Source organism: Porites lutea, chromosome 8, assembly GCF_958299795.1.
Source record: "Porites lutea chromosome 8, jaPorLute2.1, whole genome shotgun sequence".
In the NCBI taxonomy this organism is placed as follows: Eukaryota; Metazoa; Cnidaria; class Anthozoa; order Scleractinia; family Poritidae; genus Porites; species Porites lutea.
In genome coordinates this window covers 25,981,013-25,999,996 of record NC_133208.1, presented here as the reverse complement: position 1 = coordinate 25,999,996, position 18,984 = coordinate 25,981,013, and the positions used below count along the sequence as shown (strand labels likewise).

Sequence of the window (18,984 nt, the reverse complement as noted above, 5' to 3'; positions counted from 1 at the left end):
TATAAGTGGACAAAGAAGTTTCTCGCCAACAACATAGCAAATAAAGTGGCAAATGAAAGGTGCAATTGCTAAAATTCAAATAACATGAAGTTGGTAACGCGAGTTTGGAAAATAAATACATTGCAGAGTAATTAGCCATCTTAGCATCCTTCAAATGGAAAAAGACTGACATAGTGAAGCTCATGCACAAGACCCAGCACAAGCCGATTGTTACCAGTAACATCATACTCTGGGCAAATCATTACGTCATGGTGATGAGGCAGACTGCTTATGACGTGAATACATCTTTCAAAGCAGTTTGCAGCACCATGCAGAATCACGTGATCACCCCATGTACCATCCGCCATCATGCTTGTGAGGTAAGCGTTCCAAGATGAAAATCCGTCAACAAAGTGGAAGAGATCTGTCCCATCCGGCTGTAAGAGAACAAATGCTTTAGTTACTAGAGAGACGACAAAGTGCATTTCCACACGGTTCTTATTCAGGAAACTACGCAGTCAGCTCTCTCCACTACAGACCCCCGAAGAGGGGGGGGGGGGGGGTACTCAACAATTTCATATGGGGAGGCTCCGTCCGCCCCGAGGTCCAACCCCTTACCCTTTTATATACCATTGTGAAAACTGTGAAAGGTTTGAACCCAGGAGTCATTTCAAAAGTAGGTTGAGTTTGATCGTCGAGGTGAAAGAAGTCCTGAATAGGACTGTTGTTGTTGACAGTGACTGACGTTTCGACAACTTGTGCGGTAGTCATCTTTAGACGTACAAGACGCCGCTCTGAACAGCATAAAAATTAAACGATCAGCTAAAATCTTAGGAGTACATTTTACTTATGACATTCAAGCAAAACAAAAGCTAAACATCAATGAATTAATCAGCTCCATCCAACTTAAGCTACGAATCTGGAGGTGGAGGGATTTGACTATCGTAGGGAGAATTCAAATTGTCAAAACCTTTATTATCCCTATCTTCTTATATCGCACGAGCTTGATATCATTGGATAAAGAATTTGTGAAAGAAGCGAACAAAATTATCTTTGATTTTATATGGAAAGGAAAGGATAAAGTTAAACGCTCTGCACTTATCAGTGATATCGAAGATGGAGGACTTAAAGCCCCACATTTAAACTCCATAATTGAAACACAAAGAATACTTCGCTGCAAGAAATTGGCAAATGATCAACCGAGTGGATGGAAAATAATCCTTTTGCATTATCTGAAACCTGTTGGTTGTAAATTAGTCTTATGTTGCGACTTTGATTTGAAGAAATTGACCATCAAATTACCATCCTTTTATGAGGAATGCTTAAAATCTTTTGCAAAGTGCTCTGCGGTAAATAATTTAAATATACAGGATTTAAATGGAAAAGACTTGTCAAAAGTTATCTTATGGAACAACAAATCTATTTGTGTTGGTGACAAGTCTGTGTATTTTCGAAATCTCGCTGAGAAAGGGATCTTTCGAGTGGGTGATTTAATCTCGAATAAACATGAACTTATAATCAAAAGCGAGTTGAGAGTCTTGAACCTTTCGCCGCTAGATGCCTTTAGGCTTGTCTCTTTAATAGACGCTCTACCAACTCAATGGCGTGAATCGTTGAAATCCTGCATCTATACAGGTGACACACCATTCAATTTGCGTGATGAGATTAAGTTACGCTTAAGTGGTCAAATTGTTTTACTTGAAAAAGCGTATTCGAAAACTGTTTATAAAGAACTTCGAGACAGAATCGTCACTCCACCAACTGCTAAACTAAAGTTTGATGCTAATTTTGTTAATGACACTTTGAACTGGAAAAAAACCTATAGCTTGCCATATCGTGTTGCCTTAGATACAAAGACTCGCGAATTTCAGTATAAATTATTAAACAGATGCCTTGTGACAAATACCTTCTTATGCAAAATTGGTATTATACCATCTCCAGTGTGCTCCTTGTGTGGTGAATCGGACGAATCCCTCGAACATCTTTTCCTGTCTTGTCATTATACTAAGAATTTCTGGTCTGAGGTTATAAAATGGCTTGTTGATCATAAGGTCAAGATTGAAAATCTTTCAGACAAAGATATACTGTTTGGTATTATTGGATGTGAGGATGAGATATTTGTGAATCATATTTTATTACTGGCAAAACAATATCTATACTCTTGTAGACAGAACAAATATCCTCCCTCCATCAGAGTTCTTCATTCCAAAATTAATACTGTCTTCTTAATAGAAACAATGATCGCTAAGTCAAAAAATAAGTTGGAGACCCACAATATGAAATGGGGCAAATATAAAACTGATTAGCATACGATCTCTTCTCCGCTTACTTCATTTATTATTAATCTTTATTTTTTTATTTATTTTATTTACTTTTTTTCATGTAAATAGAAGAGAAGGTACCTGGTTTTTGTTTCGTTTGTTTTCTTTTTTGTAAGTATGTAATTGTGTGTTAGTCCGCGTTGTATAATGTTTTAGTTTTCCTTTCCGTTTTTTGTATTTTTCCTTACGTGTTCCGTGTTTCATAAGTCAGAATGTAAAAAAAATGTAAAACGTAACAAAACAAAAATTCATTAAAATACAAAAAAAAAAAAAAATCTTTAGAGTCAAAGTGAGTTTATCACGTCAGTTGATGGTATTATACTCTGATTATTGATCTGATTGGTCAATTACGTCGCGATGTTGTTCAGTTAAGCCGTGATGTTATTGGCTATGAAGACTCGTAATCAGTAATTGGTGCGTATCGATCCGTCTATTGTCGTAGTCGTCAATAAGTCGTTTGTACGGCGCTGGTAACTTTTGGCTACGATTCAGTGGCGTTTGTTCTAAGTTAGTAAACCAGCTCTCTAAAGTAAGACTTTAATAGTAGTCGGTAGAATTAACAATTATTCGCCGAAGGCGAAGTTAATATTGTTGAATAATCCCCGAGACGAAGTCGAGGGGATTATTCAACAATATTAACTGAGCCTGAGGTGAATAATTGTTTTAGTATATTCACACGAAGTGATCTCAACAGAATCAGAAAGGAAACCATTAAAAAACGATTAGTTTGATTGACGGGTGAAAATTCATGCGTGAACACGAAGCCGTAAACAGTGGATGCGCAAAAGTTAGATCTTTACAGTATCTTCAAACATGGCAAATGATAGTTTTAATCCTTTTGTATCGAGTTTTGTAAGCTTTAGCATCAACGGTTTAAAAGAAAACGCCGAAAATTTAAATTACTACCCAATTCTGAGAAGAAAAGTATCTAGCGGCTTTATTTGTTTCTGTCAACTCACCGTGAATGAGAAAGTTTTCTTCGTCGCTTCTTGCAAATGCTGTCAACAGCGGCTGCGATCAAGGTGAGCGTTGTTTATGTCCAAAGTTCTTTGCCTTGTTAACTTGCTGGCACGTACAATTTTCGAAAACATTTGCCTTCCTCTCTTCTCCATAAATTAACTTCTATTTATAGGCAAAATTGGTCTTGCGAGAAAATCCCGAAATCACAAAACAGTGACAAAGCGACCTCGTTTTCCTCTGAAGTGGTAAACATAGCTTCGAGCGTACAAAAAGTCAGCTAAAGTAAACCACTTCACAATAAATCACGCTGTTTAAACACCATGAAGTCTTTTCTTGCCTTCAAAGTCATCAGCACTTGGATATTCGTGTATTTTCAAAAAGGTTTTACTTTGAAACTTTGGCAAAACACCCAGTTCACGACAGCGATTTTGTTCGGCTTTATATTCACCGCCTAGCGCGGTGAATATAACGTCATAGTCCGAGATAGCTAACCAATGAGATTGCTTGAATTGCCAAGATCACTGAGTGTGTATATACTAATACGTTATACATGTCGCAGAGTCCTAATTAATTTGATGTTTCGTCTGTAAATGGTGCTTAGCAATGTGATTGTTGACGTCACCATTCCTCGTCGCTCGTTTGTGTTCGGTCAGTCGCGTGCTAAGGTTTCTTCCGGTTTCACCAATGTAAGAAGCCTTTGATCTTGAATACTACTCCCTGTCTGTCCTCCGGTTTGTCTTTGTCCTTGACATTAGTAAGCAGTTGTCGTAAAGTGGTTATCGGTTTGTGTGCGACACGTATATTGTAAGGTTGTAATATACGTGCAATAGTTGACAGAAAAGGTGCCCCTTTCGTATACCTTCTATTGACAAATGTTACCCCTTTCACATACATACCTTGTTTAGAACTTTGCATCCCTTTTAACTGCTGTAAATGCAGCGTCTTTTTTCATGAACAAATCACTACACCAGGAAGTTTTCTTGTTTCTTTTACATCCATAAAATGCGTCTGTTAGTCCTTTTTAGTCCTTTTACAGACCGAAATGACAGATTTCCCTACCCCCTTTTTACACCGAAACTAATAAAGTCCCTACCCTTTCATATACCTAAAGCCTGAAAAAGGTACCCATTTTGTGCGGAGCCTCCCCGTATAGGCCATAGTAGGGAGTACTCCCCTGGGCCACAGACACCGTTGGTAGTCGTACTCTAAAATACGTGTCCGCCTTATAAAGTTTCAAACAAAATAAATAAAGAACGATGAGGACCAACTCTATATGTCCATTAGCCTCTCCAAGCGTTCAGATAGTGCGGATGACGCAAAAGACAAGTGAGCAGGAAAAAAGCCACCGTGGTAGCAAAGTTCTATTTCAGTCAAGTCACAGGTCTGGTTCTTCAAACGTAAGCAAAAGAAGCTTAACGGTCGAGGCGAAAAAAGGAAATGTTCCCCCGTCCGTTTCCATTTATGCTTGGACCCTTCTCCGCTTCGGTCAGTTTAAGTTGCTAGTATGAGATAAATAGTATTAACGCACTAAAAAAGGACACTAACCAGCCTAGGGTTGTCCTTGAGGTACTGGACAACAGTTCGGCGTAACTCTTCATGAGAGATTTTGATCCCTTTGATGTGGTCAAGCTGTTCTGAAAGTGCCAAAAACATGCAGTTTCCATCCCCTTGATTGTCAGAAATCACAAAACCTTTCTCCACAGCAATCCTCTCTAAATTCAACAACAGCTGAGTTTTGCTGGCCTCGCTGCGCGCTTCCAGCTTGATTTTTTGAAGTTCAAGGAAAACCAGTTCACCTGCAAATGATAGAGAGGAAAAATCCAAAATGAGAAAGGTTATTTCACGTCAGTTTAATATAGCGTTTTCACATGACGTCATGTCAGTCATACTAGTGTTCCAAAAAAAAGAAACGGCGGCCATGTTGGTGTTCCAAACCGATCCTGTGGGAGTTGAACTCTTTTCTTATATAAACACTATTTTGTTCCACCAAATTGGCGTAGATGCTCGCCACGTGAGTGAAAACGCTCTATGGGAGATAGTACACTGGTCCAAACAAAAACCAACTAACCATTTTAAATTACGGTGGTTTCAACAGAACAAAATGAGAATGACTCAAATGCCACGGCTATTTCTTTGAAACCAGCTAGCGCTGATCAAATTTGGAAGACGTTTGCGATATCCAGTGAAATGACGTCAATAGTATAGGATATCGCCAGAAAAGGAGACGGCAACTGAGAGGCCCTGGGACGAAGTTGAAGACAGAAACTTAACATTGATCGAGGTAGGCATGTTTTCAAGTATGAACCATATTGAAAGGAGAATAAAACAATAATTGGATTGGGATTTCAAATGATGTGCAAAATTATTCAGATTTCGTAGGGTGTTATCCGCATCGGCCAGCATCCTCCATGATCTACAAAATTTTTCAGATCATACTCAGCCTCATCCTAAAATTGCTCATTTAAATTATCGTTGCTTTACTTTGGGTAAGAATTTGATTTCTTACCATAAACCATCTTCCACATTGTGTCAACAAGGGATTTGCACTGTCTCTCCCAACTGAATCTCTCTTCATAACTTCTTCGTAGTCTTTGAATTTCCTCAAGCCGCTGTGCCCTAGATTTTTGTTGGATAGCTGCTATTGCCTTTGCCCATTCCTTGGGGTCATCCGAATCAATCACAAATGACTCGCCCGTTGGAAGACAACGCAGTGCTTCTCCAAATCCGGAGTTTCCACTGACCAGAATGGGAAGACCGGCTGACATGGCTTCCAGTGCTGTCAAGCCAAATCCCTCAGTTCTTGAAGGCATGATGGCCACATCAACTTTACAAAACAACTCTTTTAATCTTTGCTTGTCTTTCAAAAATGATCTGACAAACAACTGGTTTCTTGGAATGCCTGTCTGCCTTAAGATTTCTGCGACTTCATCCTGCTTTCCATCAGGTGCACCAACAAAAATCAGACGGTAGGAACTGTCCTTCATTTCAGCTATTGCTTGAGCGGCAATGTCGTATCCTTTGAGACTGAAGTCTTCAAAATCACCACGGCCAAAGGTTAACACCTTGAACTTCGCACTTGCTCGCGTAGTAGCATGCTCAACATCTGAAAACTCTTTAAAGGTGCCTGGCATCAGCTGGAAGACATCTTGATGAGATGAACTCAAGTAGGACGAGAATGCTTCTGTCAACTTGGGCCCAACTGCCACAACGAGATCTGCAAGTTGGCACAGCTCAACTTCAGCTCTGTTCTTTCCTTCTCCCTTGGTAATTGCGCCAGGATAGTTCTTATACATTGCTAGCTCTTCAGGTTCGGTGTGCACTACCTGAACCCACTTGCAACAATGAGACTCCTGGATGATTTGAGCTTGTTTACCAACCTTTGCACCATGACCAATCACGACCTGAATGTCAAGGTTTCTTGGTGGAAAGCTCAACCAATCAAGAGGATCACTAAAGCCAGGGCGACGATGTGCTTCCATGATGGAAATGTCGTGACCCTTGGCAGCTCTCTTGTCATCTTCACCGCACTCAAATTGAGGTACAATAAGAGTGACCTCTACGTTTGGGAGTTTTGCCAAATGTATGGCAAGCGTTCTGTTGATTGTTGACAAGCCACCCTTAGATGACCCCCACTCATTAGCCAGGAGGGAAACTTTTAAGATTGAAGGCTGTGCATGACTTTGTGTTATACCAGAAAAGGCTGAATGCAATTCCTGAAAGAAAACCAACGTTGCATATTTCAAAATAGCATTTTAGATAGGGTGCTGTCTAGAAAGCGTTTGAACCAACATTTGTAAAACCTGATGCTATCAAATATAAGATGAGGTCAACTTAAGAATAGCCTGCATAACAGCTGCTTTATGAGCCAAGCGAGGCGATTGCGGCATTTTGAGCGAAACGAGGGGAGGAGAAAAATAAAGCGCCTGTCACCAGTCAATTGTTTTGGCTTTTCAGCCCACCTACACCCACAGGTATTGACTGACGCCGGTGATGTCAAAAGGACCAATCAAAACACGATCCATTACTCAACAATTGTCACCTTTCTGGCTACCAGAAACGCCGATAACATCATAAAACATGGGAAATAACAGCGAAGGCAAAATCACCTTCAATAATGTATGACTCAGTGCGGCAGAAGATTTGCTCGGTCAAAGTTTAGTTATGTCCAAACACAGCGGCTAGAAAGGAAAGAGGGAAAACGTGTTGTTCAAAAAAAATTCCAAGGTCACGAGCTTATGAGTCGTGTTTGGCCTGTCAACACTTAATTTCAAAAAGTTAGTAAATCAGGCTTTTGCCTTACCTAGTCGGAAGGAATCCATGAACATCTTTCCTCTAAAGCAATAAATTTGAACATTTCTTTTGTTTTTCTGTTAGTTCTGGAACACTTGGAAATAAGCGAAAGGCTTCTCAAACAGCATCGTCAAAAGAACACAAATGCGTGACGGTTATTTTGTTTCAGACAAACATGCCACAACAACGCGTCATCAATTACCCAATTGGAACGCAACGTTCTTGTAGTGAACTTGTGAAGAGCAAGAATGGACCGGTAACAGGCGCTTTACTTTTTCCTCCCCTCGTCCCGTGCTTCGCACTCGTTTGGCTATTCTTGCAAAATGCCGCGTTCGCCTCGCTTAGCTCATAAAGCGCCTGTTATGCAAGCTAACTTAAGTAGCAAAACAAAACCATGTTGAGTGAAAAAAAAGGGCGCACACCGCAATAAGACCTTCAGGCCAAAAGATACAATCGTGATACGTGAACCTCCCTATTTTCCATTTCTCTTCCACTGGGGAGAGCCTTGTCGTAGAGCAAATGAAGTCACACTACATCGGACATTATTCTATAAAAGATAATCTTCAATCTTATCAGATAGAGATTAAAGCCTCATCATATGGTGCCATATAATTTTAACATAATTACCCTTCGAGGTTACATTACTATTCAGTGAATTTTATGCCACTAGTGTTGCTAAAGATTGTATTTCATTAGTACCTGACTTGTTGACTGTGAGAACCATTTTTCCAGTCCCTCAACTGTTAATACTTTGTTTGAAGGCTTCTTTCTGCAAATAAGTGGGTCACCTTGTCTTATCTCAAGGAGATGACGACAGTCAACATGTGAACATGCCAGCTGATTATGACCTGTACACTTTTCCAGCGGACAATATGGGCAGGCGACGCAAATCTGGTACTGCAGTCCACGTAGATAGAGCAGATCCTGTGACAAAGATTGTAGTGCTGCCCCCACAAACTCACGCACCTGAATTGCAACTTCACTTTCTTTATCCCCAGAGACGTGCTGAACTTGGGATCTTTGCATGATAAAAAACTTTATGTACTGTTTCTTACAGAAAAGAACTAAATCATGGACAGTTCGTCTTCCAATGACGAACCATGCTCCATTTCGGTACAGGGTAGGGGGCTGACTTGGACCGCTCTCAGAACACCAGCTAACAAGTCGAGAAACAAGCCGTGTGAACAAGCCATGGGGGACAAAACCAGTAACAAAGAAGACATATAGAGGACAGGGGTCTGAGCGTGAGGGTACCATGGCACAAAGTGAATCAGGTGGCACTTTGAGTTGAGATGGTACAAAATACTTTTCATCAGTTTCAGGGGGTGAGAACTTTGCAATTAAACCGAATTGCTCCATCAGGTCTAGAATATCATCTCTGACAAAGTCTTTCAGAAAAAATTTGGAAAACACATGCTCAACGAGTTCCATGCTGAGGACACCGCTTTCTCTCAGTTTCTCCCAGTACTTGGAAACCTTTGGGTCCTGAGAGATAATAAATTGAGGAGTGATTACAGAGTGTTTAAAAAAGAATCCGGGAAGCCGAGAGCTAATTGCGGACGACCAGAGGAGGCCACAGTGCTAATCTCCACGCTTCTATTACGCATGCGCGGCACGTGCGCAGTCAGCATTCGTTAGGACTTCCTCTAAAAATGAATGGAATGCATAGAACGCAATCTGATCACGCGCGTTTTGACCTATCACGAGAAACTTACGCAAAGCACAGCGTTGGGGAAAGAACACTTTTCCCCTTGATTAATCTCTCCCGTAGAGAAAGCCTTGCCTCATCCTGTGTTTTTCTCGGGGAAGTTATTTTATAAAAGCAATAGTAAAGTTTTTTCCTATGTTTGCATAGCCTGATATAAACACGAGAGGCGTTGAGATAATTCGAGACAGTTATGCAACCCTCGACTTCGTCTCGGGTTTGCATAGGTGTCTCGAATGCTCCCAACCCCTGTCGTGTTTACATCAGGCCATGTAAACACGGAAAACGTTTTCTATTGTTAAATTAATATAAACACCAATGAATAACAAACCACTTCACTTAAATATATATTTTTTTGCTTTGAAAGGTGCGGTTTATTATGTAGCCATAGCAACAGTGATCTTTTCACATATGAAGACATCATGTTTTCGTATCAAAGCTCACCTGGTATTTCACTGGTGTTTATTCAATAAACGTTTTTCTTACCATTTTATCAAAATGTGGAATAGTGATGAGCTGCCTGAACAGATCTATCAGCCACTTGGCACTCAGAATGACTGTGCTGCAGTGCTTGATAATTATCCCCATGTCATGATAAAAATTCACCATGGTGTTGAACTCTTCCTCGTCATTAATAAAGCACTTATCTTTGGCATGGGTTTGAAGTTCCGTTATATTTAAATGATAAACGTCCTTGGATTGCAAAGCATCGATGACCTTCTCAAAGTTGAGCCACCTAGTTTATAAAAAAGGAATGCAATAGTGTATTCATGTCACTAAGAAAAGCACCTGCTTTGACTATTTGTGCAAAAGCATGCACACATTCCAAAACAGAAGGGTAAACTTCACATCATTGACTCATCGCCAAGATAGTCCTACATTAAGAGGTCACTGTTTACTACACCGCACAGTCAATTCTGTATTAAGGTGGCTCGATACAGTTTTTCAGGGCCAATACCTCCCAAGTTTGAGCATAACCTACGCCGCCAAAAACAAAAATTTGGAAAAATGCCCACCACAGTTGTATTAGATGAAGATGAAAATTTGTTATGATCAGGGTTGCAACGGCATCGGAGTTGTCATAACAACGAAATGACGCTATTACCTATTTTACTTGCAGCAGTATATCTCGGCACTGGGAACTGTTCTTCGAAAATCATTCACTGGAGCTTTTTCCTCCAATAGCAGCCTCGATGTTCGTGAAGTTTAAGCGAAATCTGTAAGAGCGTTATCGAGATATTTTGGGATAAAGATTTTGTCGTTAGAAATACTGTAAAAAATGGACAATCTTGGTGTTCGGCTGTTATCTGTAGAAAACGACGCGCTTTTGACATGCAATTTCACCTCATAGTAGTTTCAATCTTTTTAAAAACGTGTGTGAAAGATCAAGGAGATAGCTCCCGCCGTTTGCTAGAAAGACGGATTTGATTAGTATGTATCGAGGCGCTCTTGTTAGCGGTTTTTTGAACATTTTGGTCTACTTTAACAAATTAGCGAATAATTTCTAAATCGCTCGATAGATTTTTTTAAAAATTTAAGATTCTTGAGTTTACCCTTCCTTTTATATGACCTTCTAGTTTCAAGATTAGGGATTTATTGTAAGGCAGTATAATAAGGGCTACAATTCGCTAATATTTTGGCAGAAATTTTGTGTTTACAAGTGTCAGCCTCTCATTATTCAGGGTATTGTGTCCAAGTTTCATATTTTCGTGCACAACAAAAGCTAGCATTTTTGCATATTTCAAATGCATTGTTAGTTACTGCTGTTCACGTGAAAATGAAACTTGGAGGCAATGCCTTGAATAATTAGAGGCTTTCACTTGTAATGACGAAACGTCCGATAAAAAAGTAACGAATTGTAGCCCTTATTTTACTGCCTTACAACATATCAATAATCTTGAAACTAAAAGGTCATATAAAAGGAAGGTTAATCTCAAGAATCTTAAATTTTTAAAAAAATCTATCGAGCGGTTTAAAAATTATTCGCTAATTTTTTAAAGAAGACCAAAATGTTTACAAAACCGCTAACAACAGCGCTTCGATACATACTAATCAAACCCTTCTTTCTAGCAATCGGCTTGAGCTATCTCCCATGATCTTTCACACACGCTTTTAAAAAGATTGAAACTACTACGAGGTGAAATTGCGTGTCAAAAGCGCTTCATTTTCTAGAGATAACGGCCAAACAACAATATTGTCCGTTTTTTACTGTGTTTCTAACAATAAAAACATTATCGCAAAATATCTCGATAACGCTCTTACAGATTTCGCTTAAGCTTCACGAACATCGAGGCTGCCATTGGAGGAAAAAGCTCCCGTAAATGATTTTCGAAGAACAGTTCCCAGAGCCGAGATATACTGCTGCAAGTAAAATAGGCAATAGCGTCATTTCATTGTTATGACAACTCCGATGCCGTTGCAACCCTGATCATAACAAATTTTCATCTTTATCTAATACAACTGTGGTGGCAATTTTTCCAAACTTTGTTTTTGGCGACGTAGTTGATGCTCAAACTTGAGAGGTATTGACCCTGAAAAACTGTATCGAGCCACCTTAAAGGAGCAGTGTCTCAGTCACCAAAGTTAATAGTAACTTCTTTGACCCTTTCGCTCCTGGGAATTTCTCCGAAAATGCCATTTGAAGCTAGTCAAGCCGTTTTCCGGTCACTTTCTGACTATAAAGAACCAAAACTACCCAAAATGCTGTTTATAGGTTGAGAGCTTTGCGGCCTGCTATTCAAGATGCAAAATATCAGCTTCTTAAACTCGGGCATGTGCAGAAAGCAAAATTTCGAGAGAGACAGTTTCAAACCAGTCTCAAAACCCTAAAAAAAAACGTTACAACTGAAGGCAGAATTAACCCATTGGGTCTGAAACAAAGGCCTCAAATCCCAAATTCTTCCACCAGAAATTCTCATTCAAAAGACTAGAAGTGTCGTTTAATATTTTGTATCTTTGTATCATTACTACTCTACCTCAGAGTAAAGGCTCAACAGTATTTTGTAAGCTTGAATGTTGTTAGACAAGAAAACCGTATTTAAAAATTTGGCTTAATCCTGGGTTAAACTTAACCATTGTGCGAGAAACCGGGCCCTGGTAAATAGCCACTTACCTCACAGGTATACTCTCCCCCATGTATGGCTCCTGTTTTAGCACTTCCATGATTCTGTCCTGTAGAGCTTGAATGTGATCAATGTGTTTATCTTGTCTGAAAACCTTTTTGATCTTTCTTTGAAGTGATCTTGCAGTGTTGTCAATGCTGAAGATAGGCCGCACCACATGTCCTTCATAGTCCTTACCAGCAATTGCCCTCTGTATTTCTGATTTCATTGTTGCAATGTCTTCAAATGGTTTGTCTGCGTGGGTGCCTACAATGATCACTGGTGGCCGAAGATGAGGCAGCTTTCCTTCTGCATCGTCACAAGTCTCTCCTCTCATCTGTGTGATGCTATGCACTGTGGACAGCCAAGATAGCAGATTCTCCAGGTTCGTTTCCCCGGTTGGGTTTTCCAACATAAAATCATGATTTCCTTGTCTCACGCAGGGTTGGGCAATGTCATGCAGTGACTTGCTGAGGTTGCACACCAAGATATATATCGCACGTGATGTTAAAAATACAGGATGAGATGCGTAATAGAGCTGCTGACCAGCAAAATCCCACAGTTCAATACTGCTAACAGATTTTTCACTACCACTTTTTCCACCTTCCATATACTTTATCAACTCAACAGCTTGCTCTGTGATCTCATCTGGAGGTGAATTAGAATCAGCCATTAATTCTCGATCAGATAATGATGATGTAAGCTCACTAAAACCAACTGTTTTTGAATCATCAACCTGAAACAGAGTGCCAGGTAAAAAGAACAGAAATTAGCTGTTGATGGTGAGTTCTGAAAGAGAATTCACCCCAATCAGTAAATGAGAAAAGAACCCTTTTTTAGTTCAAACATCGAGGCATGCACATTGGGGAATCGGAAAGCTTGACTATTAAAACACCAAAAACACTGAAACTGAATTAATAACAGGTTAAATGATGACAGCTCATTGAATGGCACCAGCTCAATTTATATCAAGCAGGTTACAATTCAACATATCTGTAAATATTTTGTGTTTGCTTTATATGCCTAAGGTATCCTACTTGTACATGTAAAGGTCAAAATAAAAGTAAAATAAAACTCTTGCTTGCTCTTTATCATGGCTAAGGTTGTTTCACAATACACTGTAATTTTATCTCTGATTTTCAAAGCTCACAATAATTTAAACCAATTTGCTTTTCCCTGGGTGGTTCGAAAAATCAGGATCCCAACTTATTACATATAGCCAGGGAAATGCTAGAGTCGTTTATAATGGTAATAGGATTGAATGGAGTCCAATTCAGTCTGTCATCATACGAGCGAATAACAAAATAAGATGACTGCAGGCAGAAGTCCGATCTGTTTAATCAGGAGTATGATTACAGACCGAATTGGACGGCACAAAGTTCTGTTACCAATTACATTTAAACGTACCATATTTATTCGATTAAATGCCGCGGCGTTTATTCGAGGGCGACGTTTATTTCGAAATCACTTTTTTAAAATCACTGACAACAGTTACTGTAAATCGTTTGTGCATATTATGTAATTGAAAGATTCCAATGTCTCAGTCTTATTTTGCTGCGATAGAATCGTAAATGTCTGGATGGTGTAAATTGCCAAGTTGTACCAAGTTTTTTCTTATTATCCTCGAGTAAACGCCGCATGCTTCTTGATGAGGTGCAGCGTTTATTCCTGGGTGGCATTTATTGGTAGTTTTGCTTCCATCTGCGCCGTTTAATCGAGGGCGGCGTTTATTTGAGGGTGGTGTTTAATCTAATAAATGCGGTAACTTAACAAAATTTGTGATAAAACTGAAAAAGTGTTATTATTTCAATTGAAAGAGGACATTACTACAAGACCTTCTTCGAAAATAATTTGCATTTGGAACAAAAGGGGATTTTTTTTAAAAAAATTGAGTCTAAATTTCATTGGCACACCTGTTCCACTAACCAAGAAATTGACAGGATCATACGAGACGTCATAATTAAGGTTTTGAGCGATTTTCGTATGACCTTGAAATGAAAACGCGCGAACAAAAGAGAAACAAAAAACGAACGGAAATAGAGCGATTTGATTGGTTTATCGAACGGATACAAACGCGCGTGGCTTTTGGCTGGTTAAGCGAACGCTCGGCTGAAAAAACTCAGTGCCCGAAGAACTTTCTAGAAATCAATCGATACTTCGCTTTGACGTCATACTGCAACACGATTGGCTTATCGAACAATGCCTTCTCCATATGAGGGTTTTCTTTGGGGGAAAACGAAGAGTACGTTTTGATCTTTTCATCCATTGGCTGATGAAACAAATAGCGAACACTGACCGAAACCATTTTTCAAGGTCATACGAGAATCACTCTAACTCAGACAATTGAAAACAGGATTTTAAGCATGCTTTTCCCTTTCTTAGGGTGACCAGTGTTGTTGCATCTAACTGTAAATGCATCGTACCGACATGCTTTACCTTTCAAGAGCTGTTTCAGTTTGTGAATTGGAAGAAATATGTATCTAAAGTCACATGTTCCTTAGGCCCGGTTCACACGCCGAACTTTTCGTGAGCCGAACCTAATGAATTAAGTACATGAAAAGTTCAGCGTCTGAATCAATTAGGCTCAGCCGTTCTTTTCGCCGAGCCTGGCCGAGAATTTAAGTTGGCACGTTACAGAGATTTCAGTCACAAATCAGATACTAAGTTATGAGAGACTACCTGTTGAAAGGACAATGCATTAAATTAGCTATACGAAAGTAATTTATTAACTCACATCATATCAGTAGAAACACCTTTTCTCAATGCTGACACTGAGAAATTGGCTGTGTAGTACAGTAAACACCCGCGAATAATTATGAACCCAGCGGATTTAAAAGAACCTCCTGGCAAAAATTTGCCACTTAAATACCCAAAAATACAAGAACCTGTTTAGTCAAGCAAGATCAAGCAGGTTCTTATATGTGGGTTGCAGTTAAATTTATTATGATCAACAATTTAACTAAGGAGTGCAACTTTGAGATTGTACAAATTTAAGTAAAACAAGAACATACTGTACCAAACTGTATATAAATTCGGTAATCAGCTTGTTAGGGTTACAGTAATAAAAAAATTGTGAATAAATACTGTACTTTTAAGGCCCAAACCCAAGTTCATTTATTTTTCAGCTGGTAATCAACAATATATTATCCTAGGTTTTTGATCGCGGGTGTTTACTGTATTACATCTCAAATACACCATAAGGTTATAACCTGCTTCATAAAGTTAGTGAGATGTGATATAAGTATTATTAATAAAATGTGAGGAGTTAAATGTAGATTTGCAAACCTGGTTCACAAATAAGCCACGACTGTCCTTTTTGCCATCACTATCACCATGCTGTTTTTCTTTCCTGTAATCATCATTTTCAAGTTCACGTTTTTCTTTACGTTCCTGATCCTCTTCTTCAACCCAATCATGGCTGGCTGGAATACACAGCTTTTCCACCACCATCTGTGCCACATCTTTGGAACATCCCAAAAACCCTTGTTTGCTCTCATCAATGGCTTGCCAATTCTTACCTTCGTTCACACCCACTTGAAAGATTGACAGATCAACTTCAATTCCTTCAGTACTTTGTTCATTTGGATTGAATGGTAGACCAATGAGACAATTTTTCAAACTGGTTTTCCCTGCTCGATCCTGACCAAGAAGCAACACTCGAGCGCGATAAACATTGACGGCTCCATTTCTAAGAGCACGTTGATAAACAAACTGGGCTCCTTCTCCTCGTGCCTCTATTTCTGTAGGAACTAAAAGGAATGCAATGTACTGTCTTAAAGGTTGTGTCTACCAAAACATTGCAATCATTATCTTAGCAGTCACACACTATGCATGTTAGATACATGTATCAAATCAGTAAAATCCCCTTAGCTTGCTTGAATCTCTGCAAAGCACAGTCGGTACAGTATGTGACTGACCTTAGAGGTCATTTGGCTTGAGAAACATTTTGCCATTCATGTGATATTACAGTATTGTCATACTGCAGCTGTATACTAATTTTGGGTGTCAAACAAAAAATTCCACAATTATTTAGTTTTTCAACACTATACTTTTAGAAAATCTGCCATTGACATCACAAATTCGCTCTCTTCTGTGCTTATTAGTTGGGATTGATTAATGAGGGGTACTACAATTAAAGGAGACATACTCCACATTTTAAATTCCACAGAGGTTGACATCTCCACAATCTGCATCATCAGGAGATAGCTCAATTTATTTGTCATGGCTTAAAATTTGTATATCAGACTAGGTAAAAATCATAAGGGAGAGAGCATTTTAAAACAAGAACTTCAGGTGATTCCAAAAGAAAAATGTAATGCTTTGCCTGACTCAAACCTGACTCATCACTCGAAGTTCATTCGTGACGATATGAGCAAACTAAGTACGTACGCATGTACTGGAGTTGTACTGTATATGTTGTAGTTAATTTTTTTTATTTTCGGTAATTATTGTTTTTCTTTTGTTTTTGGGTATGGTAATAATATGCGGAAGAAGTTGAAACAAAAGAAAAAGAAAAATTACCTGAGATAAAAAATTAACTACAACACATATAATTCTAGCGTCCATTAACATTTTACCCTTGAACCTGTCATTGAAGTTTTAATTATTGTTCAGTCTCAATGCTTTTCTCCTTTAACAAAGTTGAAAGACAACAATTCAAATTAAAGCTCAGAGTTGTTCAATAATGCACATAAACCTAATGCCAGGGGGGTGGGGGGTGGGGTTTACTCCCCATAATGGCCTATATGGGGACTGAGGCTCCGCCCAAAAGGGGTACCTTTTTCAGGCTTCAGGTATATGAAAGGGTTAGGGATTTTACTCATTGAAGTATACCAAAGGGGAGTGAAATCTGTCATTTGGGTCTGTGAAAGGGCTCAAAGTGCTAAATGGTTTCAAAAAGTCGAGAAAACATTCCATTTCTGTGATTGATTCCTATTTAAACGACAATGCAGCAGCAGTTAAAAGGGATGCAAAGTTCTAAACAAGGTATGTGAAAGGGGTACCTTTTGTCAATAGAAGGTATACGAAAGGGTACCTTTTTCATAAAAAATGGTATAAAAAAGGGTAAGGGACTGGTCCTCCATCAGGGCAGAGCCTCCCTGTGTAAAAATTTGTTGAGTACCCTCCCTCCCCCCGACCTATTGAGCTTCATATTTTGGTATCATTAAAATAATACCTCTGCTCACCTGCAATGTCAGTTTTTACAAATGTTCCTTGTTTTTTTAACTTCAGAATGCATCTTATTGCTCCAGGTAAGTGCGCAAGTTTGTTACCACTCAAGTACAGCATTTGAAGCTTGTTCAACTTCTGTAAACTGGTTGGTAAATCTGCCAACTGGTTATTACTCACACTCAGGTTCCTCAGCTCCTTCAAGTCACCAATCTCAGAAGGTAGTTCCCTTAGCTTGTTTTTATCCAAGTAAAGCCCTTCAAGCTTGTTCAGCTTCTGTATACTGGTAGGTAAGCAAACCAACTGATTGTTACTCACATTCAGCTCCCTCAGCTCCTTCAGGGCACCAATCACAGATAGTGTTGTTAGTTTGTTGCCAAACAAGTCCAGCTTCTCAAGCTTGTTTAGCTTCTTTATACTGGTAGGCAAACCAACCAACTGGTTGTTACTCAAAGACAGCACCCTTAGTTCCGTTAGGTCACCAATGTCAGCAGGTAGTTCGGTCAGCTTATTACCGCACAAGTAAAGTGCTTCAAGATGTTTTAGCTTCTGTATACTGGATGGTACACCAGCTAATTGGTTGTAACTCACACTCAGCCACCACAGCTCTTTCAGGTGGCCAATCTCAGAACATAGATTTCTCAGTTTGTTACCATACAAGTTCAGCTTTTCAAGCTTGTTCAGCTTTTGTATGCTGCTAGGTAAACCAACCAACTGATTGTGTTTCACAGACAGCTCCCTCAGCTCCTTCAAGTCACCAATCTCAGCAGGTAGTTTGGCTAATTGGTTATGCTTTAAATCAAGCTTTGTAAGATTTTTCAGCTTGTTAATACTTGTTGGTAGTTTGATCAGGTTATTTTTATCCAGCCTAAGTTTCTCCAATTTACTCAGTTCAGTAACTGCATCAGGAACACTAGATAGTCCTCTGCCATTCAGATCCAAAATTGCGACTCCACCTTCAGATTTAACATAAGCTTTCAGATTTGTACTAGAATAATGCTCCATGTTTAAAATTTTTGAGACAGTCTTGCTTTTAATAATGACCTAAAACTAAAATGAACAAAAACAGCTATTAGCAAAATTAAACAGTATATTCAGGCAAAATAATCTCTGTTCTGAAAAGGTTAAATTCTTTTAAGCCAGCTATGTGGCACTGACAAAATCTGGAAGATGTTTGCTATTATTTTATGACTGGGGATGTCAATCACAAAATAGCAGAAAATAGCAGCAGTTTTGGCAGTGTTTTGAAGTTGTGGTGAGATTTTCTTCCAATTTGGCAACCAAATAGTAATTGGTGTTAGTGCGTTTCACCTGTTTAATGGAAAGCCGTAAGTGATGTTTCCCCGTCAAAGGTCACATTTTTATCCACAGTTCAAAATATGAGTCATTTCATAATTATTTCCATTCATACTGCAGACTGTTCTACATGTAGCCCTTTGTTACACTTGCTCCTACATTT

At 39.2% G+C, this 18,984-nt stretch overlaps 1 protein-coding gene across 1 annotated transcript; it reads right to left on the bottom strand.

Moving 5' to 3' along the window:
• Positions 1-18,530, bottom strand: LOC140945421 (uncharacterized). The gene is made up of 8 exons (XM_073394447.1): positions 17,543-18,530; positions 15,642-16,105; positions 12,368-13,092; positions 9,742-9,991; positions 8,250-9,035; positions 5,767-6,973; positions 4,806-5,056; positions 1-416 (listed from the first exon to the last, which is right to left on the bottom strand). The coding sequence occupies exons 1-8, from the start codon at positions 18,528-18,530 to the stop codon at positions 141-143; spliced, it is 4,947 nt and encodes a 1,648-aa protein (XP_073250548.1). The 3' UTR covers positions 1-140.
• Between the last annotated feature and the right edge of the window lie 454 nt (positions 18,531-18,984).